Source organism: Trachypithecus francoisi, unplaced genomic scaffold, assembly GCF_009764315.1.
Source record: "Trachypithecus francoisi isolate TF-2019V2 unplaced genomic scaffold, Tfra_2.0 Lachesis_group17, whole genome shotgun sequence".
Lineage (NCBI taxonomy): Eukaryota > Metazoa > Chordata > Mammalia > Primates > Cercopithecidae > Trachypithecus > Trachypithecus francoisi.
The window spans coordinates 77060393-77086783 of record NW_022681462.1 but is presented as its reverse complement, the minus strand read 5'-3'; the positions used below and the strand labels follow the sequence as shown (position 1 = coordinate 77086783).

The following is a 26391-nucleotide window of genomic DNA, read 5'->3' as shown; positions in this document are numbered from 1 at the left end:
TTGACAATTGCATTTACATTTACCAGGCGTTATTCTGTAAGGTTGGATTTCCTCCCCCAATCATGTCACCCTTGTTGTGTTGGGCAATATATTGGACCTTTAGGACCTCAGGTCCCTCACTGGTAAAAATAAAGGTAATCGATACACCATCCAGAGATAATATTGAAAAGAGAAAATGTTAACAACTCGCGTGGTTCAGGCACTGTTTTTTTGTTTTTGTTTGTTTGTTTGTTTTTGAGACAGAGTCTCCCTCTATTGCCCAGGATGGAGTGCAGTGGCACAATCTCGGCTCACTGCAACCTCCCAGGCACTGTTTAAAGAGAAAGGCACTGGCCTTAAATAACCAGTATGACTGTACTGGTAGCAGTAGCTGAATCTTAGCCTGCCCACCTTGTGGGGTGGTTGTGAAGAATGAATAACTGACACAGATAAAGCCCCCAGCATTTCTCCTAAAAGGCACTCACACTCACCTCTCCCCTGGAAGTCTCTTCTTCCTACATGGACTCCTGGCGAATAATGGAGGCCACAAACCAGGTCTTCTGCTAGCACTGAATGCAGGACGCTTGACCGTCAGTTGCGCCACTTATTGAGAGCACAGCCAGAGCCTCCTGCTGGATGCAACTTCTCTCTCCAGACATCTTGTTGTGCGCCCAGGAGCTCTGGCAGATCATCCTACCCACAGAACCCAGGCCCTGCTTGGGCAGAAAAGCAGTTGGCACCTCACACTGCTGGGGACACACAGTCAACCTACTTATAGGAAGAGGCCCTCTTTGGTAGTGAGGAGTGGGGGATACAGGCACCTGAGGCTCCCAAGGACTCATCTCAGCCACCTTGAAAAACAAGGACCAAACCTCAAAGTGCCACAAGAAGGAAGAACAACATGGTCATTTCTTTGGCAATTAACTGCAGCATTGATTTCACAGAGATCTTACCCTTCACAAAGACTCTGTGCCCGTAGGAAAGACCTGGATCCAGCCTTGAAAGAGCCCTTATTTCTTCCCTGAGAAAACAGACTACACTTCACCAAGGACCTTACACGTGACGCTCGATGCATGTCAGCTTTCTCCACCCCATTCTCCAGGAGAATGGAAGGAAAAAAGAACATTTTAATTGTGGCTCAATGTTTATTGACCCACAAATACGCTCAGTATGACTGGGGAAAATGGGAAGCCTTGGCACAGAAAGAAAAGAAATGCACATTATAAAAAGGAGTAAGTATAAAACGTAGAAAATATCATAAGTGCAGCTTATTTATGGTTAATAGCAGGTATTTGTTTTTGCAGCTAATAATCTAATTAGCAGTCAATCCAATAAATCCTTTATTATCAGCTGATCCATAATTACTGCTCCATGCTGAGTATTTTCCCGGCACATGATAGCTTTCAACTCCTCAGCACAAACAACCAAATAATTGGTGTTGTTATGCTAAACACAGGACAAGTCCTCTCTGAGGGGTGATGCTGCAGTTTTTAGCCATCCACAATGGCCTTTGTCTTTTCAGCATGTGTTGGTTAATTCCTCACTGTCCTCTCCTTAATCCATCTTGAGGTATTTCTAAAGCACCTTCACACTCTCAAAAATGTGATACTTTGGAGACTTCCTTTTTTAAAGTTGAACCCTAGGACCAGACACATTCCCAGTCATCTGTGGCAGGACAGCATTCATAAGAGGATGTCAGATAGCAGTGAAAGCACAACATATTTCTCTGAAAATACTGTAAAGTTTTCTCTTTAAATATTGTTTTAAAATGACTCATCCTGAAAGAGATAGCTTCTGATGTAAGACTATTTCATTCAACCATTTCTGATCTAAACTGTTCACTCTGGCAAGCACAGTGAACCCAGCTCTAAAGGCAAGTTGCAAAGGGAAAAATGTCCTGCCTTTTACAGACTCAGTGTGGCTGTGAGGGGAGGGAAGGAAGCTTGGGGTGAGCATATAGAAGTGGAAAGAGGTTGGGTGCTCTGGAGGCAGACAGACCTGGTATGGAATCTAGATCCCTGGCTTGCTTATAAACAGCATGATCTTGGATATGTCACAAAACTCCCCTAAGCCTTGGTGTTCGTCACATGACAAACCAAGCTAAGAATGCCGGCCATGCAGGGTTGTTAAAAAGAATAGATGACTAACTCAGAAAGCACCCAACACTTACTACAGGCTCAGTTTGTTAGTTCTCTGCCTGTTCTTCTGGATGCAGAAACAAGAACCTAGTTTTCTACAAGCCAGTAGCTCACATCACATAATTCTATTCTCTGCAATCACACCTTCACCTCTCACCTATAACTCTAGGTAGATTTCATCCCAGATGTACCATGGGGCTACTATACCAGCCAAAGTCCTACTCACAGTTCCCATTGTCCTGAATGCCTCTCCACTCTAGGACCCGTCATCTTCCTATGATCCAGCACATACTTTGGTTAGCTAGTGCCTGCGCCATAGCAGTTGCTAAATGTCTCTCTGTCTATAAAAGGGAATAAGACTTGGGTAACTTTCAGACCAAGACCTTTTCCAAAGACTTATTTGGGAAACAGAAGCCAATGGCTATAGAAAGAATGGAAACTGCTAGGCTCCGACCCTAAATGAGGTGATAAAACATGGAGTCAGGAGCCACACACTCAGTTCAGATCTTTCTTTTTAAACTTTTTACTGAAGTAGAATGCACAAAGAGAAAATAACATGTACTCAAGGAATTTCACAAGGTGAATGTACCTGTGTAAACAGCCCCGCAATCAAGAAACTGAACAGTGCCAGTGCCCCAAAACGTCCTGTCCCCATCCGGTCAGTAACCCCAACCAAGGTAACCATGAACTGACTTACAATGCCAGAGATGAGTTTCGCCCGTTCTTGTACTTTATATAAATGGAATCACACAGCCTGTGGGTCAAATCTGGCCTGCCACCTGTCCTAGTACATCCTACAAACTAAGAATGGATTTTATATTTATAAATCTTTCAAAATAATACCAAAAGAAGAATACTTCATGAGATGTGAAAAATATATGAAATTCAAATATCTGCTTCCATAAATAAAGTTTTATTGGAACACAGTGACACTAATTCATTTACATATTGTATTTCAAACTACAACTGCAGAGTTGAATAGTCACATCAGAGACCATACAACCTAAAAAACAAAACAAAACAAAAATACTTACTGGCCCTTGACAGAAAAACTTTGCCTACTCTAATTCAAGTGCATGACATTCCCTAAAATACACAGCATTTCTGTTGGGTTTATATGTAGGAGTTGAATTGCAGGGTCATAGATGTACACATATGTTTAGCTTTAGTAGACACTGCCAAGAAGTTTACCAAAATATACACTCAATTTTAGGAGAAAAGCTAAAATCTGGAGCAGAAATCATAATTTCAGTTTTAAGACAGGCAGGGAGAATTATAGAGAGTTGATCTGAGCAAATGATTAGAAAACCATCAGGGCTTCCAAGTGGAGAGGGAAAATATCAGGGTCATCTAGGTTTACATTTCTTTTCATTCTTATTCCACACATAGTTTTTAAAAATGCAGTGTCCTTTAACGTTGCGAGGCTTGGGGAAAAAGGACAAGAGTAAAAAAGTCATGTTTCTGCTTGGGATCTTAGAGCAGAGCACCAACTTTATAGTTTAGGCCATGCACAAAAACACCACCACGGGCCCAGGAGCTTACTGGAACAGCAGGCAAAATATCCAGGAAGACATTAGCAACCTCCTGATCTTACACTTTCCTAAGTGTAAACATATACGTGGGCAGCAACTACATAACTCAAACCCAACCTCCAAATCCTCCACAAAGAGTCTGGTCCCTGTACTGGGTAGAACCAGCAGGCCACCAACCAGACAGAACTGCGGGGTCGTCCATCAATTTTCAAGGCTAACCAGCAAGACATGGCAGGATGGCCCCCACATTAGAGGCGTGGGCAGGACACTCCGGCATTAGAGATGCAGGCAGGACACCCTACATTAAGATGACCTTGGGTATCTTCTAAAGTCACTTCCTGGAGTCATTTCCCCAGGCACTTGTCTTACATTTCAAATAGGATGTGTTAGGTTCTTTCAAATTACATTCTTCCTTTTAGAAGGGAATTGCTTCCGATGGTTTAAGGACCACATTCATTAAGAAAGGGACTCAAACAGTTTGTGTCTTAACTCCACAACCCTGCTGATTTCTAACTTGGAGCAGCCTAGGAATGAACAGCACAGCCTCCTGTCCTGCCAGCAAATCCTGCGGGCCCAGGAGGGAGGTGGTAGCAGGGCAGCGTGGGCTCTTGGGTAAGGCCAGAGTCAGTACCTGATAGTGGGACTTGTGGGGAGGGGGAAGGGTGGAGAGCCTCTCTCCACTTCTCGTACCACCGAGTCTGCTGTTACAGTCCCAGCTCTTCCCACTCCAGAAAGCAGTGATCCTGTGGACTGGCCCTGACTGGCCCAAGCATGGGTTAAACTTGGTCTTTCCTAGAAGAAAACCCAAAGTCCTCCAGACCCTCTGTTGGCCTTCCAGAGACAAGCTCTGATTTCCCTTAATCCCTTTTCCAGTTCCCTTCTGTAAGTTAAAAAATAAAACTGAAAAAACAGAAAAAAAAAAAAAAAAAAAAAGCAATGCTGGTATTTTCACAGAGGGAGGGCATCTTTTCTCAGCAACTAGTCTTTTGTCCATATGAAAACAAACATATAACATACATGTATATATTTCATTTTCCCTGGCAAAGGAATCTCACCTGAAGTTGAGCATGGCTCTAACAGAAATAGCATATGCAGGGCAGTCAAAAGAGCAAGTTCAAGCCCACTTCCTGGCTAGGCTAGCTTGCCCAAGTCCCCACCCTGCTATAACCTCAGATTCATCACACTTCAGAAAACGAGAATAATAATAACACTCACCCCATAAGGTCACAGTAAGGATCAAATGAGGCATTTGTGAATATAAACGCTTTGTAAGCTGTAAAACATCACACCAAATGGTGGGGAAAGAACCTACCTCTTATCTTCTTTTCCTGATTCACCCTTTAATTAGTCGAGTCTTTCAGCTAGTTCCCCTTCTGATAAAGACCACCTGCCCACCATGAGGACATTAGTCAATTCAGCACCCAGCTGGCAGCCATCAATTGGCCATCTATTAATAGCCAATTATCTGGGTGCCTTAATTAATCCACAGACCACATGGCCTGATCTCCCTGAGATCCTGGGAAACAATGAGCCTGAAATACAGGCACCAGTTAATTTTTCAATGGCCATCAAGGAATCTGGCATCTATTATGCCTGCATGTTGCAGCTGCGAGAGATGGGCACATAAATATTGATTGGACCAGTCTCTATGGCTGGGAGGTGGGGGGTGGGAGGGACATGAATGATTACTGTTCTCTGAGGAATAAGAGAAGCTACATAAATCTTCAGCCCAGACAACTAAGGAAGAAAATCCTTATTTCCAAACCATAGTGCAAACAGAGAAAAGAGACAGCTAACCTCTTTGGAGAGAGCTTGTCAAGAGAGTGGTCCTACTAGTTCTATAGATGTTTCAGGCTCTCTCCTGGCCTAGCATGCATGCAGATGGGGTTGCAATTGCAGGATCATTAGGAAGAAGGCAGCCAGCGTGGTTGTTCCCTTCATCTTGGCATTCAAATCCCAGGGCAGGGACATGGTGAGTGTGCCCTGCTCTCCTGCATTTCCTTGAAAGATCTCTGTAGTGCTTACAGTTAAGAAGACAAGTGACATGAGGCGAATTTAATTATTTTTTAAGAGCCTCATCTTGTCTCCAGGAAATGGTATGCAGAAGAGGCTCTGTACTTGAAACCAGCATTGTCCGGGATGCAGGGGATCACATGACTCTGTATTCCCAGCGATAAGGGCTCCTGCTGATAGAAGGGCCAGAGTGGCAACCTCCTTCCTTCAGGAAAGAACTAGCTTTGTGCCCAGAGCAGTGCTCTCAGAGGAGGCTGCTCCTGACCTTGGGGCCTGCAGGGAAGTGTTGGGCTCCTACAGAACAGAGGGCAAAGGGCAGAGGGCCAGCCACTACTGGAGCCCCTGTCCCAGGACCCTGGGGCTGTATAGCCAGGCTGGCTTTTCAGGGGACAGAGGAAGAATGTGAAGGGGAGGATGTAGCATGGACAGAACAGCAGGAGGAAAGAGGATGCGCTGGGTGGCACACACTTCCCACACCACAGAGATGTCCCCTTCTCTGTCCCTCTGTCAGCCTCTAGCGCTCATTAGGCCCTGGGATGACAGCAGCCACTGCCAAATGCAAAGACTGTCACCCCAGAAGGTCACATCAGGCCATTTATTCTGAAATACCAAAATACCAGAGCCAGCACATTGCAGGAGCTGCTGCAGAATTCCCCAGGGTGCCTCTGTGTGTGTGCCTGTGGGTGTACATGTGTGTGTTCATGTTCTTCAGTATCCCAAAGGGGTTCTTTCTTAATCAGCTCAACATCTGAGGACTGAGACTGATTTATTTTTTGGTTAATCTAGCATTTCTGGTAAAATAATTAAAAAATAAGTAATAGGCACAGAGTATCCACGGTATAATTATTTATAGCCGTAAGATCTCACTTCAGAGTTATTCACAACTAACCTGAAAAGACTCAGACTGCCGGCAAGGAAGTGGGGGTCAGACAGTTCTAGAGTGGGCTGCTCCCATTTCACAGTCAAGGAGACTGAGCCAGGAAGAGAGGAATCTCAGTCATCCCTGGCGCTGCCACTGGCCGCACCAGCTGCCATGTCTATCAGGAAACTCAGAGAGTAAAACATACTTGATCTTGACATCATGGGAGCTACGAAGAGAAGGTGGGACTCTCTCTATCTCCTGCCGCTTGCATGCAGCATGAGTCTCTGAGGACCCTGCCAGGAAAAAAGCTCACACCTAACCCAGGATAAATGCAGGCAAGTGGCAGGGGTCTGTAGCCAGTGGTAGAGGGCACGGGCACGTCCAGACTCATTTCCCCAAACAGATGGCGAGTCTACGTTTCTGGGTCTCTGGGGTAGAATGTTCAAAAGCCATGGCAGGGTTCACAGACTCCCCCAGGAGAGGAGCTGGGGATCTGGCCCTGCTTTCCAATTCAGATTATTTTCCAAAAAATGCACTGGGGACTTTGGGATGCTATAGAAGATGACAATACCGCAAACATTAAAAATGAAACAAGGGCTCAAGCAATGAAGGTCTTCAAAAATTGGTTCCTGGGTCTCAAGACCACTTTAGAAAGTTGGGATGGGGAGGCATGGTGAAGGATGTAGGCGCAGGAGGCAAAATCAGAGGGCATGAAAACCAGGCTGTGCAGGAATACTGGGCTTCAGGCATCAGCCCACGGCAGCCTTATTCTGTCCCTGTTTAGTTTATAAATGATCTCTGATGAGTGGAAATTAGCACTTTTAAATGATACAACCAGATGGGCAGCCCTGAAAAAGGTTAGTCTCTGGACAGATTGGGGAGGCTTGGGACAGGGCCATTAATGGATCTTCCCTTCCTGCTTCGCCCCTCTGTCTTCTCTGATTTGAGTAGATATCATTCTGTGCCCCGGGAAGTTTGAGACAGGAATTCCTGGTATTTCTTTCCAAAACCATCAGGTCACTTTGGGAAACAAAGGTGAGGGAGACATAGAGCTCCCCAGTCTGACTAAAAGAGATTACCCTAGAACAGACATCTGTGGGTCCCTGGGATAGGGCCTCCTGCAGGGACCTGGGGGAGAGAGTAGGCTAGGAGAGTGAAAGGGAGCTGGGACATGGCACAGTCACCACTGACTCAGCGCTGACAACCGGAGGCCTGGACTCTGCACAAGCCCCTGGGCCTTGGGACAACCCAGAATAAGGCCAAAAATGACCCAGGGTGAATTTCTCACCAGACCCATGGGATAGAGGCTCAGTGTTTTTGTTTTTGTTTTAGAAAAAGCTTCTTGACATCTAGAAAGTGACCACATACAATTTCTTGACTACCTGGGATTCCAACCTGCTATCTCCATGTTTCTCAGTCACTCACAAGAGCCTCTGCAGGAGCCAGCTGTGTAACACCACCCAGACGCCTGCTCCAGGGAACTGTCTTAGAATGGAAAAAAAGCACAGCACCTTGTACAGGCAGCCGCACATCAACTGAAAGGATGAGCATGCATCTAATCACGGGCTACTTCTGGTCATGCCAGAGTCACACTGAAACTGCCTTTGCCAAAATTATAACAATGAGAAAATTAGGACAGCAAAAGAGAGCTGACCTAACTGACTCCATCTTGCTTCTAACTTCCAAGCTGTCTTTGTTCAATCCTGGGTGTAGGCTGCACTAACTTTGGGAAGAACACTGAAACAAAAATGAAAACAGCCCTTTGCCAAAATAAACCCCCACCTTGCCTGGGGGCCAGACTGCCTTTGCAGGACTAACAAATTAGCCACAAGATTAGAAATGATGGTTTAGGAGTCATGCAGCTGGAGGCCACAAAATTCTAAACCTCCTCAGTTGCTCCTAGGGATAACATCACTATTGTGAAACCCAAGATTGGTGCATGAGATATTTTTCAGATCCTACACTGGGTGGATCAAGCTAGTGCCACCCTGGCCCATCTGGTCTTGTGGCCCCCACTCAGGAACTGACTCAGAAGAGGACGGCTTCGACTCCCTATGATTTCCTCTCCAACCCTACCAATCAATACTTCCCACTCCCTGGCCCCAAATTATCCTTAAAAAAAAAAAAAAAAAAACAGTCTCTCAATTTTCGGGGAGACTGATTTGAGTAATAATAAAACTCCAATCTTCCACTCAGCCGCTCTGCGTGAATTAAACTCTTTACTGCAATTCCCCTGCCTTGATACATCGGCTCTGTCTGGGCAACAAGAACCCGCTGGAAGGTTACAAAATTCCCTGGACAGAGTCCAATATGCACATACCGAGCATCAGTAGATTAATAAGGTCTCTCTCTAAAATTCATGACTTTTTTTAATGGGAGAAATTATCTACTAAATGAGGAATAAAATAACAGTGTCATACATTTAAGGCATTGGTGGGATGCAAATGTTACAGAAAGACAAGCTATTTTTTAATGGTGTTTGTTATATTTCTAGTACAGCACCAATACACTTACATGGGCCAGAGGCATTTTATTCAAAGCCTTTACATTTCCAATACCTTCCTCGAAAATTACCCTCAGGCCTACAGTTCTTTTGCTTTTACTAAGCCCTAAGCACCCGGACTATATTTAGTTTCTTGGAAATAAGAGACAAATTTGCTGATATTTTTTAAATTTTAGTCAGTTATTGTATGATTCTCCAAATGGCAAACGAATAATAGGGGGAGAAGAAATTAAAACATTTTTCAGCTACTTTTAAGTGGCATAGTATTTACCATTCAAATACAGTCTGAATTAAAACACTGAATTTGTTACATGATTTTTCAGTTACAAATTAGAGCTTTGCTGGATAATTGGGGGGGAGGCAGTAAAAGAATGAAATTAACATTAAAAAGTCCAATTTAAAGAACTCTTTACTTGGGCTATTAATAGAAAGAACGAGCCCTTCTTGAAACTAAGAAAAAAATCTAATAAATTTCCTTAAACCAGGAGTGTAGCAAGCCTTCTTCTCTTCATCTGCACTGGGGCCCAGCAACCAGAGATTTCATTTCATCCTGCCCACTTTGGAGATCCTGTCATTAGGTGAATGAAGATATTTCCTAAGACCATGAGGAAAAGAGAACAACGGCCTGATGACCCAGAACCAGAACCTGCCTCTCTGAAGGCAATCTGCTCCACAGAATCTAAGGGTCGGGTGGTCCCCAGGCCAGGAGCCCTTAATACAGCTCTTTCCCATCTCTACACCTTTCCAGACTTCTCTGAGTATATTCAAGGGAAGGGAGCCCACTCCCCTTGCTTTGGAAGAAAAGCTGACTCCCTCACCCACGCTGGGAAGATGCCTAGAGGCCTGAGCAGGAAGAAAACCTCTCCAAGGCTTCGGCATGTCCAAGGCAAAGACCTGTCCCCATGATTACATGCTAGGAAAACCTAGAGCACGGAACTTACTCAAAAACCATTTTTTCCCTATGATGGATAGAAGTCCCATCCGAATTCCTGCTGTTGAAGAAACAGTCTCTGCACTGGCAAATGCCTCCTAAACCTACGCCTCTGCAACCCCCCATCACAGGGACTCTCCTCATCAGGGTGTGCTCCCTCCAGTGAGGGGAGCTTCCTGTGCCCCACATGGTGCCTTCCAAGGGCAGGGGTGATGTCCCTCTGCAGTAACTCCTGCCTTAGAACCTCCCTTACACAAACCCCCTTGGAGCTCTCTAAGGGTGAGGATGTGGGGATGAGCCATGGGAGCTCTGGGAAGTGGGTGGGGGAATTCCTGCTGTCAATTCAGGCAGTCTCTGGGTTTAACGGCATGGAAAAAGCAAGCAGTGGGCAGTTTCAGGAGGGATCCCATTCCATTCTTGTCCTGATGCTGCCACTTGGACAGCCTGGTTAGCTTGGGCCAAATTTTTCACCTCCTTAATGTCATCTGCATAAAAGTACTCTCTTGTCTCCCTTGTGTAGTTGTTGTATTAAATGAATTAATATATGTAAATGGAGTCTGTGACTTTGTAAAGAGAAATGCTCAGGGCTGTTATTTAATATGCACACATAGGCTCACATGGGTTAGGTCCATGGGCACACTCAAGAAGAAAATCATTTGACCATATTTACATGGAGTCAACCAACCATAGTCAACAGACTTGGTATTCTACATCTAGCTTCCAAATGCCAACCATGAATAGGCTGCTTCAGAATCACATGCAGCCCTGGTAAAAAGAGTAATTCTAGAACCTTCTCCCAAACTCACAGAGTCATAATCTCTGTAGTAAGCCCAAAAATATGCATGTTAATGGAGCTCTCCAGGTGATTCTGACATGCAGTCGGGTTTTGGTACCACTGTGCTCCTTTGGACATGTCATACACATTTCCTGTCTACATCAGTCACAGGAAATAAAACTGTTCTGGCGTTACCTAAGGAGTCTCTGTCTTTCTTCCTGTCTTCTCAGGTACATACACACTATAAGATACAGAGTGACGTTCATCCACCAGACACAAAATACATCCACAAATACGCACAATACATATATGTAGACACACAAAGCCACACATACAGGGGGAAAACAGGAAGGAGAAAAACACTAACAACAACCAAAAAAAGAAGACACCTGATAGTAAAAGGCGTCAAGATTTTCTAAGTCTATAAAAATTCATGGTTATAGAAGGATACAGAAAATGAGGAAAAGAAGGAAGAAGATGTTAAGAAAAAGGGCAACTGGTTCAAAACTAGAAAACCTCCTCTTTTGTGACTGCACAGTACAATGTCCTGAATCCTGCTACTAAACCACTCTCCACCTCAAAGTACCACTCATGTGTTTGTAATTCTGCCTTGTCCAGGAACTTCAGTGGCCCCCTACCTCCAGGCCAAAGGACAGGGACACAGCGTGCTCAGCATAGCAGCCCCCAAACCCAGCACAGAGCCTGGCATACAGCTGCCTGTGATAAATGTGTGCTGAGCACACGCCAGGATAAGAAGAGGCAGGAGAGGAGGAGGGACAAAGAGTGCACAAAGAAGGAAACAGATCTCTCATCCCAGATCCCTGGTGTAAACTAAGAATAAGCAAGCTTAAGGTAATGAGGGTCGAAGCAAAACAGAGAAAGTTCATGTCTCTGTAGGCATCATTAACTACCTCACAGGAAGCAGAACCACCCAGGGAGAAAGAAGAAAAGCTGTCCAGATCTATGGTCAGGGGCTGAGTGAGAAAAGTGATCTGGTGCTATAAAGGCAGTTTGAAGTCATCGATCTGGCCTCACCACCTCACTGCCTGACCCTCTCCAGGGGTCCTCACACCCACAAGATCCTACCCCGCCCAGCCCCTACACACCTCTCTAGACTTTATCCCTCCAACCTCCACACACTTGGTGCTCAAATTATGCCACACTCATACAACGTGCTGTGTCATTCCTCTGAGCCTGTTTCGTGCAGTTAACCTCTACCTGGAATGCCCTTTCTATCTATTGACAAACCTGTTTATCCTTCTCAACTCAGCTCTGTTATGTCCTCCTCCTCTAGGGAGCCCTCAGGCTCCCATGACACCCAGTGCACTGAACCATCTTAGCCCTGTGCACACCTCACATCCTGGTGCAATGAACTCCTCTCCCCCTGGAGAATAAATTCTATCTCTCTCTACTCATAGCACCTAACACACTGCCTGAGCACACAATAGGTGCTACATAAATGCTTGTTGAAATCGACTGAGCACTGGCAAGATTCCGGAACATAAGTGCTAAAAGACTTTGTTAAAAAGGGGAAACCGAGAGGCAACTTGATATACTGGAAACCCTGTGTGTGGAGGTTAGCGTTCAAACCAGTAGAACGACTTAAGGTAAGTGACTTAAAGACCCTGAACCTGTTTTCTTGATCTATGAAACAAGCATATTACCACCCAACTCCTACAACTACTTATGAGGAAGGCACCTACTATGCACCGGGCACACAGTAGGCGCTCTGTACTGTACTTAACTAGTGAGACTCCACCTCCCGCCCACATCTTCCTGTTTTTCAGTCTCCCATTTCCGACCGTAAGCTCCTCCAAGGCTTTTTTGCCCAGACCCCTAGACGACTGTACTGGACCCAGTTTATAAAGATTGCCTGGCTGGCCAGGAAATCCCCCTTCAGTGTCCCCGGGCCAAATCTGTGAAGAGAAAACTGAAGGCTCCCATGTCACGAAAAACTATGATCAAATAAATTACTATGCCTTTCCTCCTATTGATCTGCCTGTTGTCAACTGATTTCCAGTGAACCTTCAGAGAGCCATTGGGAAGTTTTCCCTTTGCCCCTACAGGGCTCTGAATCCGAAGGTAAGAGTGAACCTATAGGGGGAACCTTCTGGCTCCCTCACAGGAACTGACTGGGCAGGAGTTGGAAAAGCCACTTGGATTGCCATTTCCTCAACTCCCCGCCAATACCAAGGCGTCTGTTTTTACAGGCTCTTTAGTGGTGTTCTGGGCACATTCAACTTCCACTGCCGCTGAGATGGTCGAAACAGTTAGAGAACAGGGGTGGCAGCCGCCCGGTAGGCTGCAAGGCGCTCACCCGCAACGCACAGGCGCGGGCGGCGCACCCGGCCTCCGGCCTCCGGCCTCCCTAGGTCGGGCCTGGCAGCTGCGGGAAGGAGGTCAGCGTAGCCGCCACACTTCGCCCGGGCGCTGGCACCGGACGGCCGTGCCGCCCGACCCAACCGCCGGCGACTCTCTGGCAGCGCCCGGAGACCGCCAGCCCCTGGGCCGCCAGTCCGCAGCGCCCTCTCCGCCTCGGGACCCTCGCGCGCAGCTCAAGTTGGGAGCTCCGCTCCGCAGGCGAGCGCGCGACCACCCTCCACACCCCACTGCCACTTACGCACCCCGCGGGTCCGGAGATGCCCCCGAGCGTTTTAAAATCCAGAGACATCACATGGTAGCCACATCAGGCGGCTGTTACCTGCTCTCAGCACCCAGACCCTCGCCCTGGTTTCCCCGGAGCCCGGAAACCCTGCACGCGGGCTCCGCGCCAGAGAGCCGCCAAGCCGCCTACCTTGGGGGTCTGCACTTCAGGTCCCGTCGGCACCTCCAACTTCCTCTTGGTTACCCAGAAGAACAGCAGCACCGTGATCCAGAGCACCCCGAAGACTGGCAGAACCAGGCGACGAGTCAGGCGCCGCATGGTCCCCTTTGCCTCTTCCTCTCCGCGGCGCTACGTCCCTGGGGCACCCCCCGGCGGTCAGGGTTGGCGGGGCAGGAGTCCTGGCAAGCGCCTCTCTCTGGGGAGCGCCAGACCTAGGATCCGGGTGGAGGGGCGGCGGGATCCTGCAAGGCACCCTTCCCGCTTTGAAGAGAAGCTAGCCTGGGTGGGGGGCGCGGGGCGACCCGAAACGTGACAGGCAAGGACCGAGGGCAGCCAAGCTGGACGCCCGCTCCAGCGCGAGAAGCGCAGTGGCTGCCTAGATGTTCCCCACGCCGCCACCGCGGCTGCTGCCGCCGCTGCCGATAGGGAAACTGACTCGAGCAGCGAGAGGGAGGAATCCGAGGCTGTGCCAAGCACCCCGGGAGGAGCACGAGGGCGGAGGGAGTGAGCCGGGAGGGCGGGCCCGACAGACAGGCCGACTCCGAGCGAGCCCAGGTGGGAGTGAGCGGGGCTCTGAGAGGGGGCGCTACTGCCGCCCGGCGACTGAAGCGCTCGGTGCTATTGCCGGACCGCCAGCGCCGAGCCCTGGGTGCAGCTCCCAGACCATCGTGGGTTGGGGCAAGGCGGGGCGGGAGCGGTGCACTTGGGATGCCCGCCACCCCCAGCTGCCAGCTGGGACCCAAAGGCCGGCTCGCGCCAGGCGGCGCTGTGCCTGGGAGGACTTTCCCGCTCATCGCGGGGGCTGCACGTGGCGCTCAAGCCGAGGTCCCACCCTCAAGGTACTTGTCCTACCACAGCCAGCGCTGGGATCCCAGGGTGCCGTCAGTGCTGCTGCCCCAACCCCGCGATTTATCTGCCTGGCCACTGAGGGCCAAGGCCGCGTTCAGCCAACCCTGCAGGGTGTTTCTATGCCTGCCTGCAGCTGCCTGGTAACTTTTACTGCTTAATGGAAGGAAAGCTGAGCTGGTCTAAATTTAACTTTAAAGATATCCTTTAAAAAATTAAGGCGCAATTATCTCCCATGAAGGTTTTCTCTCCCTGTAAGCATCAGGGCTTTGTGCTTTCAAAAAAAGAGGTCCAAAGTTGGAGCAACCACTTGGGATTCTTGGAAAGTGACCCTGGGCAGGGGGATACTGGGTGCAGAGGGTGATCTTTCAAAAGCCCCTTTTCCCAAGGTCCTTTGGGAAGTGCATCCCCCTCCCACTTGCAGATTAAAACCGCTTGGATCTAGAAGCAAAGCAAATTCTGACTCCAATTCCCATGTAGGCTCAAGTAGGCTGGAATCATGGCCAGATCATTGACCAGAGAGTACTGACCTAGCTGTCACACTCACTGTGTGAGTCTTGGGTGAGTCATTTACCTTCCCCCAGCCTTCGATTCCTCATCTGTAAAATGGAGAGAAAATACCTCCTCTGACAAGCAAATGAGTAGTGGTAAAAGCTGAATGCAAGGTGCTGGTGTTATCTGAGCACTCAAAGGGGAGAAAACCTTGCTCTGTCTAGGGAGCAGAGGCAGCAGGAACCATGCCATTTTTGTTGGTGGGTTGCTTGCTTCATCCAGTTTCTTGGAGAGGTGAAAATGATACACCCACTGTGGCAGCCACCATCCTCCCTGCCCCTCTCTCCCCACAGAGCTCAGTGTAGGGGAAGCTCCCATACCTCTGTGCAGGTGAGACAGCTGTAAATCAGGGCTCCAGAATTCCTTCTCCAATAAGATGTCTCCCCAAAGACATGTACTGAGAAATGGAGGCATCTACTCAAAGCCTCCTGTTTTGGGTACCTTATCTTTCAGCCATAGGGAAGTCCTGCCTCACAACCCCAGAGAGTTCTTGACTGAGCTGTAGATAAGAAGTTTGGGGTTGAGAACCGCAGTTGAAATTAAACAGCCCAGAAAAGGTGAGCACTGTTGCCAGCCCTTTCAAGATTTACCTGCGCTCTAAGACCATCACACAGAACCCCAGGGTTGATCTAGCATTTGCCTTTATCAGAACTCTGCACACTGAAAGTTGGGAGCAGGCTCCCCAGCCAATGCTTTGGCCCAGTAAAGGGCCCAAGTAAATGACCATCATGGGAGGAGTAGGGGGAGCAACAAGAGAACTCACCTCTGCAGCATCCCAAGCACCTTGGACCTCTTTCAGGAGCCTCACCCTGGACCTGCAGGTTCGGGCCTACAAAGCGTTCTGCTGCAGGCTCTGCAGGGGACCCCCCAGGCAAGCTGCTGAGCTGCTGTTGGCTCCAGGCAGAAGCTGCAGCACAGGAGGCCATTGCTCAGTGCTTTGTAATACCGCTTCTGAGTAACAGATGGCAGACAGTTACACAAGAACACCGCCAAGCTTTTGAGATGGTGCAGCACCACCACACTGCTGAGATGCTGAGGTGCCTCATTCTGACTGTTTGGCATATGGGGAAACTGAGGCCCTGGGGTGAAGGCAGCTCCATGCAGGGCCTGCAATGTCTCAGAGAGTGGGAATTTCCTTCCAGGAATGATTTTCTTCTCAAATCGTTATTTTGTCCTCTACTCAAGTGAGGAAGACTTCCTGGGCCTATGGAAGCTGTCAAGGGAATCCAGTTTTGCTAGGTGTCATTAGCTGATCCAGCTACAGATCGTATCAGTTTAGGTTGTCAAACCAGTAAATGTTGTTAGGACTGAAGTAGATTTCAAGTGGGACTTCAAACATCTGGAAGTGAAGTGAGTGTCCATGTGCGGGGCCCAGTTCTGTAGGTCTCTCCAGGCACCCAGTCTATCCAGGGGTCCCCCAGGCTCAGGAATAGATTTGAAACTCTTTAATAACCAGCTTTAAGCCTAGGCAACATAGCGAGAACTTGCCTCTAAAAACAACAACAAATAGCCAGGCAAAGTGGCATGTGTCTGTAGTCCCAGCCACTTGGGAGGCTAAGACAGGAGGATTACTTGAGCCCAGGATTTTGAGGCTGCGGTGAGCTATGATCTCACCACTGCACTCCAGCCTGGGTGATGGAGCGAGACCCTGTCTCAAAAAATAAATAAATAAAATAACAAGCTTAAGTAATGCAGAGTATGGCTGATCCCAGCGGGGGATTAGCTATCATTGGCGATTAATCCAAGTTACTTTTTTCTTATCACAGCCAATATGGGGAAGAAAAGCTCCTAGCAAAAGATTTAACATGGCAGGAAATGAAAAAAATAAATACACTCTGAACTAGTACTCTCCTGGTGCCCTAAAACAGATCTACCTCCTCAGTCTTGATAATGTGGAGCCAAGCTCCACATTTCTCTGGGTCTGTGGTTTCCCATCTGCAATGTCATGTTCTCTCAAAGACCCTCCCAGCTGACGCATTTAGGATTCTGACCTTTCTTGTCTTGGATCAGGACCTTCTTTATCACTCCTGTTGTTGGCGAGTTCTGTGTAAGCTGTTCTCTCCTCACAGCCGAAGACATTAGAGAGCAAATTGGGTGCTGGAGCAGATGTGAGTCATTCATATTAGTATAAAAACTATGGAATGAAACCCATTACGGCCCGGAAAGCAGTGTAAAGCAGCATATGGAGCAAATGCAAGCTGGAAGCAGGAGGAAGCTGTGAAGTCCGATGCATATGCTCTGCGGCGGCTTTTGCTGTGGATTCTCACACTTCGCTTCTCATTTCCTGTAGCCGTCTCCCCGTCATTCTCGCTCAGCCCACTGCAGAGGTTGCAGCCTTTGTTCCTTTTGCATCAGATTCTCCAAGTCCCTCCTCTCTGCCCACTGAGTGACTTCAGGGAGGCTGTGTGTGTGCTAGTGACTGTGTGTTTGCATCTTGCCATCTGCACACTTATTAGACCTGTCACAACCAGCGAGACACCCTCTGTGCCAACCTAATGAAATTTCGCCCACAGAGGCCCAGACAGTTTTCTGTTGAGGTCTTTACCTCTTCTGGGCCATAGGGAAAGGTAAGCGGTAGCAGGGCAGATTGCAGCACAGTGAGAAGATGAGCCGCACACATGCTGGCCCAGCCCTGGCAGGGTTCCCCAGCAGCAAAAAGAGCAGCAGTGAAAATTCAAAGATCTGTCTGTCTTTATTCCACAGTTATACAGATACAGGTCTTTGGGCTGACTCCTGCAGTTGACTCTGTTCAAGTTCTCCACTGTAAATAATACATCAGCCCCCCTTTCCTCTGTGTTCCTCTCCATTTTCCTTGCCACTGTAGATCCTGTCAAAACCGCATGTCCCGGGTCTCCTGCAAGGCTTTCTTATAGAGTGAGTGATGGAATAGTTCAAACCACGTGGTGAATGAGGATGAGCTATTACCAACCCCTTACCTCATCTTTCTGCCACGTCGGTGCACCTTTGTCAAAAAAATAAAGCCAGCTGGATTTTCCTCTCATCTTTGACGGGTAGATGGGTGGCTTTATCTAAGGGATCTGACAGTCACCTTTCTGGATCTTTCTCTTTCCGTTGAACAACTCCTTTCACCAGCCCACTACCCTCAACTCCTCTCCCTCCTTTTATTCTTATATTCGATTCCTTGAAAGGGATCTATATCTTTGCATTTCAAAAGCCTGCTTCTTTTACTGTTTGAAATGCCCCAAACTTTCTTTGTTCCTCACCCAAATGCCAACCGTAAAACTTAATACTGCTACAATGATATGTCTTTGCTGGTTGTGTAAAGTGGTTTGATCTTCAGTGATGGTGCCCTGTGGTGATCTGAGAAATTTCCCCCACCTCGCCCCACCCCCATAGAATATGCAAAGTTCTAGCATGAAGGTATGACCCAGTTTGCCTAAAGAAAATAAAAGAAACCTGCGCAGTGGCTCACACCTGTAATCCCAGCACTTTGGGAGGCCGAGGCAGGCAAATCACCTGAGGTCAGGAGTTTGAGACCAGCCTGGCCAACATGGCGAAACTCTGTCTCTTCTAAAAAATACAAAAATTAGCTGGGCATGGTGTCAGGCACCTGTAATCCCAGCTACTAGCTACTCGGGAGGCTGTGGCAGGAGGATGGATTGAATCTGGGAGGCGGAGGTTGCATTGAGCTGAAATCGCGCCATTGCACTCCAGCCTGGGCAACAAGAGTGAAGCTCCATCTCAAAAAAGAAAAGAAAAGAAGAAAAAGAAAGAAAAGAAAAGAAAAAGAAAATTATTTCCCTTGAATTATCTAGAGGAGACTCTGAAAGAGGGCAGCACAGGCGAAGAAATAGATCTAAGGACAGATGTCACTCCCCAGGTCCCCAATTTCAGACAGCCAAATCTGAGAGCCACCTGCATTATCTCTGACAAAGACAGTGTTTCCTGTTAAGCTTAAGCTGAGAGGCATGAGTGAAAGGTAGAAGTGGGCAGGAGAGCTCAGATCCAAGAAGGAATAGAGAACTGTGATGGGGCCTCTCCGGTCTGGATAGGACTTCAACAGCAAGAGGAGCCAAGCATACCCCAGGAGTGGACGTGGGACAATCCAGTATAACCTCTAGTGGCCGATGGCAGATTTTGTCGTCAAGTCACTACTAGATGTTGCACATTGAGCAGGGTGGCTTTATGCCCCAGTTTGCTTGGGAAAATCCTGGTTTATTCTGATTTTTCTGGCATAATTATTAATACTGCATCATTTTACTTTCAATAAATTTCTATTTTAGACAATAAATTAGAGGCCACTGTAATGAACAGAAGGACTTCTGGTGATGGTTCTAGAAGGAAACTTGATTTTCTTAGAGGAGTAAAAATGTAGGTTTGCTATTTAAGTTCTTTTGTGTGTGTGCTGAACTTGGGATACTCTAAATGTTCATGTGGGGCATTATTCTAAATAAACAATAGGCAAGATGATTATCCAAAGAACAGACAATTTGGACAAATGAAGCCAGCTTTAAGTAACTAAGGAAGTCATTAGGTTGCGCATATCAGTCAATGACAGTCTTATCCTATCCACCCAGCTGAAGATGTTTTACCCATGTTGCAGCTCATGGAAGCAGCCAGGTAGAAGCACACTGTCTCTTTGAAGGGCAAGGGATTCCTGACACCAGACACCAATCATTCTTCCAACAACCTCTTCCTCTCACTCACATACCTACATGCGCCATGAAAGTAACATGAATGAGTGAAATGGGATAGGGTCAGGGGAAAAACAGCATAAACACAATGACAACAACTGCTATTGTTGAAACCACTATTCAACCTTCATGTTGAGGACACAGTAGGGAGTAGTGGGGTCCACACTGGACTAGCAAGGAATCAGCTCCAACTCATCATTGCCAGTGCAAATAAAGTGTTGCCAGAGTTTTCCAACCTCTCAGCAAAAGCCTAAGTCCAGATAATGATGTGAAACCTTCTGGATTTTAACTGTTATCAGCGAATTCAATCACCCCCACCACCAGCCCACCAAAACATTGGATGGGCTAAATAAACAGGTCTGCAGTCTGAATCCAGCCTGCTGCTTGCCAGTTTGCAACCTCTACTCCAACCACTAGTGTTTCCATAAGCACTGAAGTTTTCCTGGTTTCCGTTTTCTAATGTGGGAACAGATCTACCCAGCCAGGATGAAGGGGAAAGAATGCACCAGATTAAATTAGGAGGGGCCTTGGACTCTAATGCAATTCAATCCTCCTCATTTTGTTAATGAGAAAAGTGGAGCCCAGAGAAATTGCACGAACTGCCAACAGCAGGATGAGTTCATTGGTAAGCTGTGGGCTACAACATATCAGCATTACCCAACATTGCTCCCAAGTGACATCCCTCACTAAGTTTCACAGAACAAGTGAATCAGGGAGCTGAGGCATTTCTATGGTGGGGTGGGGAGGCTGCTAAGCCCAGAAGTTTCTAGGTAATGAGCAAAACAATGAACAAAGACACTGTGACCAAGACTCTGGGCAATTTGCTGTGAGGAATACAAATAAATAAGGCCTATTCCAGCTCTTCTAGAAAATGTAAGCTGGTGATTTGAACAAAGGCTTGAGTGTTAAAAGATCTGGTCCTTCCTCTTGAGTTTCTGTTGAGTAATGTTGAGCCTTAGATAGAGGCGCTTCAGTCCACCTGAGAAATAGATACATTGCAACAGTAAAGTCACTTTTGCAGCTATGCACTGCACCTGTCTTCAGTTTCCCTCTCTAAGTGCTGTGCAAATGTTAATTAAACATAGATTATTTGAGAAGTGCTTTCAGCATTTGAACTCAACTGGGCTGTATCAGATGATGATATTAGTATCATTCCCCTGTTGGCAGAATGCTGTTTTTTAAAATAAAAACTCTTTTCTTTTTACAGTTTTTGCCATATAGACAATTTATTTTGCCCATCCTCTGGCTATTTCACCTTTTGTGTCATCATTTTCATGAGACAAGTGAAAATAATATTTCTCTTATGCTCCAAAGAGCCAAATCCCTTTTTCTAGCTTGATCCGAAGAAGGCCAGTTGGAGCAGTAATGGGAAAACGCCTGATGTACAGTTCAAGTGCAAATCCTCAGGGAGAAATAATGCATCTCTTTGGGGAAAAAAATAGCTTATACTTATGAGGTAGGAGATTTTCAATTTATAAAGGTTTCCTATTTCTTTCAATTGCCAGGATAACTGCATTCCAAAAAGGTTGGGCTTCTCCCGTATAAGACAGAACTGCTCTCTTAGATCTGGGATGTAGATTTAAAAATGATGAGTGATAAGCATCCTTCTCCATGCCCTGGACCACTCCCCTGGGGGTTTTAAAGCAGTGCAGATCGTAGGGTTAAAATCCATTACCCAGAGAGATGGAAAAGTTCCTCTCAGTGATTTCTTCCCCCATCACTGCTCTCAGGCCTGATTCCAAATTGATTTCCTTAATAACTATTAAAAATCTTTTTAATTAAACCAGGCATCCTCTTCCTTGGCAAACTTTTCTTGATGACATCTCTGGTTAATTAAAGGTTTAAGCTGCAAAGACGTATTACATAAGAACAAGGGAAGCTGCTTTATGGTGTGCTGGTGAAGGATCCTGCTGATTCCTACTGCAGAAAAGAAGGCTATGCCAGAGAGCTGCTCTTGTTTTCCTTTACAGCATTTCCTTTCTTTTAGAGGCCCCAGAAAGTGTTAATTCATAATAATAAAAATGGTTTGGTGAGTGGGGGTTAATTTTTCTGTTTCCTGAGGTTCAGTTTCTCCTTTCATGCTTGCCTGGTAAGTGTTCATCGAGTGTTCTTCATTAAAAAACATCACTCATTTTTATCACGGTTCACTGATGCTGACAAAACATTTTTACCTTTTCATCCAAAATTCCTGAGGTAGTTGATACATTTGGTAATCAAAGAACAATGAATAAAAACCTCTTTTCACCCATCAATAACATGCAGCCACCTCTATAACAGAATGTACCAGGTTCTAAGAAGAAGGAAAAATCATATTATATATATAGATATCTACATATAATATGATTTTGCACATATATATATATATATATATATATATATATTTGTTGTTGTCACTGTTGTAAATTGCCCTAATTCATTACCTTTTTCTTTTTCCTGGTTCATTTTTTTCTACCAGGACCCCTATTTTAAAATGATAGAACAGAGTATGGTGTATAGAATGTAACTATGGAATAGAACTTTTCCTCATGAAAAGCTAAATATCTCTTAAATTGGGAACCAAATCCATGACCTTGATTTTGTTGTCATCATAGTTTAAAACACTGGGTCTCAAACCTAGATATACATTAGAATTATCTCTTGTTATTGCTAAGAGTCACATGCCACTGCCTCACCCTAAGCCTGCTGAAATTTTATGGATGATGTCTCTAGGCACCCAAGTTTGGGAACCACTGATCTAATCAATACCTTCAAGTCCAATCAGTTCCACCTGTAGGCCTCCCTGGACATGGGAAAGATGGCGTACTGTTTCAATATTTCAGACTAACCGACAAATCAGACTGTCAAAACAAAGCAAGGGAAAATAGAACCTCACCACTATTTCAGAGGAAAAGTGGTTCCAATTCTGATGGGACACCAAGGAGGAAATCTAAAAGATTTTCTTTTATTTTCTTCTTAATCTGGAACCAGGAGCATAGACAATCCCATGTCATAATCAGTCACATGGAGAGACCACTCACAGACTGTCATTGGTCACATGTTCTACAGCTCTACATTAGTGGTTCTCAAAACATTAGAGAGAATCAGAGTCATTGGAAGAATTTATTTTATAGGCTACTTTATTATAAAAATTTTCAAATATATAGAAAAATAGAACAATAGTATATTCAACACCCACACATGTAATATACCTAGATTCAAAAAATGTTAATGTTTTGCCATATATGTATGTGCCCACATATGCATGGGTTTATAATTGCTGAACCATTAAAAGGTAAATTACAGATGTCATAATATATAACACTTAAATAATACCCTAAACAACCCAGAAGTACTTCAGCATGCATTCCCCAAATTAATAACATCTGCCAACATAATCACAGCACCATTATCACACCTAAATGAATTTAAAATAATGTCCTATGATCATATAACACCAATTTTTAAGAAACTTAAAAAGGCAAAACAAAATAAAACAGCAAAGCTTCCAGAGTCAGATTCCTAAAATCTTTGATCCAGTTAGGTGATGCTTCGCGAAACGCTACTGTACATGACTAACTAATGAAGAATGTGTCTTTCCAGTAACTGAAAAGAAGTTCATTTTTTGTGTGTGCTTGAAAATTGCTTGGCTATTTGCATGGTACTTAACAGTCACAATTTTATTAGATGCTCTTAGCGATGCTACCCTAAGGGAGATAGAGTGATGATAAAACTGGGGCCCAGGGTTATTGAGACCAGCCCAGGTTTTCTAGGTAGCTAGCAGTGGTGGGGGGATTCCAACGTTGGCGTAATGGAAGGAACACCAGGCTGGGAATCTGAAACCGGAATTCTGGTTTTCTCTGTGCTCCCAACTCTGCCTATGTAACTTGGGGCATTGGACCAAACCTCTCTGGACTTTCATGTCTTCTTCTAAAAAGTGAAGAACTAAATCAGTGGTCTCCAAGAGACTTTCTATCTGGATCTTTCTTTCATTCAATACATTTCTGACTTCTTTACTAAAACTCTTCATTCATCTCCATTTGGCCCCATGGCAAATTTGTACAGGGGCTTATCAAGTCATAAAGGAAATACCCAATATTAGAATATTGGTGAGAAACACATGAATTTGACAAAAATCTTACCACTTGCTATGGGCAAGTACAGCAGAATGCTGAGCGTCTGCCTGTGATGCTTGCTGTCTTCAGGCAGCCCATTAGAGAAAAGAGTGAGTCCCTACAGAGATACAGGAGCCCAGGCCTCCTCTTCCTCACTCCCTTAAAAGAAAACTGCAAAAATTGAAGAGCACATCCCTGGCAAAGTCAACAACTCCTAAACGTAAAGGATAAGTTCCATTAACTACGCCCATTTCATTTCACAGGTGATCCCTGCTTCCCTAGCCTTCCCTGTATTACAAGAGCTCAGTGTTTCCCTAAACCTTTACCAGGTCCACTGACATCTCCCAGCACTGGTCCACCACAGACTGGGGGGCTGGTGGGTGAGGACCAGAGCTGTTTAAAATTATTCCCTTGGGGAGACTTTCATTTCAGATGTATTGTGTGAATTTTTTACAACCAGAACATAGTCATGCATTCCTTGTGTGATTAAAAATAAATAATTAAAACCCTTGATGGCTGATGGGTTTTTCTTGGGACTCTCAAACACAAAGTAATCTCCAGGGTGCAGCAAATGACCCTGCAGTTTTCACTAGTGTGTGGGATGTGTGTGTGACAGAGAGAGAGACAGACACACACACACACACACACACACACACAGAGAGGGGAGGGGGGAATTCGGGGCAGAGAGGTGGTATGAGATCCCATTTATAGAAACTGAATGGAAATGGCCCATTGATGCTAATACAGCAACAATAATAATGTGTAAGCCTTAGATATAGATCATGTTTACATTAAGAAGCAATATGAAAACTAAGGTTAGAAAATCATGGTAGAAACTGGGCCAGTAGTTCAAGGTGTGAAAGAAAGATGTGGAGTAAAGAACCAACTGTCCTACTTCATATTATCTCTCTCTCTCCTTTCTCTATGTATCTCTCCTTTCTCCTGGCCTCTCATGACCTCTTTTATATCGTCTCTCCCTACCAGACATGGAACCCCCTCATAACTTCACTCATGACACGCCCCTGCCACAGGTTCTCTGAGACAATAACGGTGCTCATTGAACAGGTTCCTTTTTCAAAAGTCCTCTTTTCTCACTAGGAAGTTCACCATTACCAGCTGACTGTCTTTGTCCTTTAGGGACAGAACTTGCCAGCAGTCAAGGTGATCACCTGAGACAAAGCCCAGCAGTCTCGCAGAGGGGAGTTAAGATCCAGAACTTTCTCTCCACGAACGAGTCACACTCCCTAGGGAGGAACCCTCATCATGGAGAGCAGATCAGGCTGTGACCTTACAGATCACCTGGCTGATGCCCTGATTCTCCAGCCTGCCCTCAGGAGGTCTCTGGGTGGTCTGGCTTCAGTAACATCTCCCCACTCCTGGGCAGGATCAGCTGAGATGGTCACTGTCCCTCAAAACAATGGATCTGGAAAGGACATGTTTGAAAACCTCAGGACTGAATAAAAGGCATTCAGAACAATGAAGGTAAAGAGGGGCCAGGCAATGCCAGACAAGGCAGTGCTGAACACAGTGTGGAGTCAGCTCAGCTCATAAGGACTAGAGTCAGAGGCTAGTGTTCTGATCCCAACTCTGCTATCAACTGACACCAGACTTTTGCCAAACGACTGAATCTTTCTGGCCCCAGTTTCCCCAGTTTGGAGTTGGCCAGAGAGACCTCATTTTCTTTCTTTTTTTTTTTTTTTTGAGACGGAATCTCACTGTCGCCCAGGCTGGAGTGCAGTGGCCGGATCCCAGCTCACTGCAACCTCCACCTCCTGGGTTTACACCATTCTCCTGCCTCAGCCTCCCCAGTAGCTGGGACTACAGGCGCCCGCCACCTCGCCCGGCTAGTTTTTGGTTTTTTTTTTTTTTTAGTAGAGACGGGGTTTCACTGTGTTAGCCAGGATGGTCTTGATCTCCTGACCTCGTGATCCACCTGTCTCGGCCTCCCAAAGTGCTGGGATTACAGGCTTGAGCCACCGCGCCCAGCCGAGACCTCATTTTCTACCCTGGGATTTGCTACTCATTAATTGTGTGACTTGAACATATTATGTAACCTTTCTAGTCTCAGTTTCATCATCTGGCATTAAGAGTACCTTTTTGCAGGGTTGTTGTCAGGCTTTAGAGATAATGTATACAAAGCACCTGGTACCGAAGGTAATCAATAAACTAGTCATCCATTACTGTTGCTCAGGACTATGTGATGAAGGTGACGCTATCACTTGCAGGGCAACCATCACATCACGTCTTTTGCACCTTTATACCCTCACATCTTAGTTACAATGTTGGGCATATTGAAAATGCTCAACACTATGGTTTTTCAACAACATCTTAAAAAGTGAGCATTGTCTTCCACTTTGGGACCCCTGCAAGAGGAAATATGAAGTGGGCTCTGGAAATAGAGCACCAAACCCACCCCTCACTGACTATGTCACTGCTGCAGCTCCGGTGGGCATGTGACTTTTGTTTGGCTGCCTCCATCTGAGCTACTTTCTATCTTGGGGGAATTTCCCCACTTTGATGAGAGACTGAAACAGCCTTTGCCAACAGAGTTGAAAAATACCAGCTACTTCCTTTCCTAGCCTTCCTTGCAGCTAAAGCCCAGATTTACACTCTGCCAATCAAGCCTTGGCACCAAACTTTTTACCTTAGAGCTGGTGAGACAAAAGAGAAGTGGGACTGGTGACAGAGTA

The 26391-nt window shown here is 46.1% G+C and overlaps 1 protein-coding gene and 1 long non-coding RNA gene across 5 annotated transcripts in view; both read right to left on the bottom strand.

Annotated features, from left to right (window-relative positions):
- GALNT14 (polypeptide N-acetylgalactosaminyltransferase 14) overlaps nt 1-14783 on the bottom strand; it is a 234916-nt gene extending 220133 nt beyond the window's left edge. For 2 of the 4 annotated variants that reach the window (XR_004428407.1, XM_033176134.1), the window contains exon 1: nt 13528-14783. Coding sequence is in view for 3 of the 4 variants with exons in the window: in XM_033176134.1 (XP_033032025.1) it covers nt 13528-13656 (129 nt within the window). In the remaining variant the exon portion in view is untranslated. The remainder of the gene's footprint in view (nt 1-13527) is intronic. The other 2 variants (XM_033176133.1, XM_033176132.1) reach the window with 2 other exon arrangements.
- A 4626-nt stretch (nt 14784-19409) lies between these two features.
- On the bottom strand, nt 19410-24528 carry LOC117062509. Its single transcript, XR_004428409.1, has 2 exons — nt 22483-24528; nt 19410-19627 (listed from the first exon to the last, which is right to left on the bottom strand). It is a non-coding gene; the product is annotated as an uncharacterized LOC117062509 (long non-coding RNA).
- Between the last annotated feature and the right edge of the window lie 1863 nt (nt 24529-26391).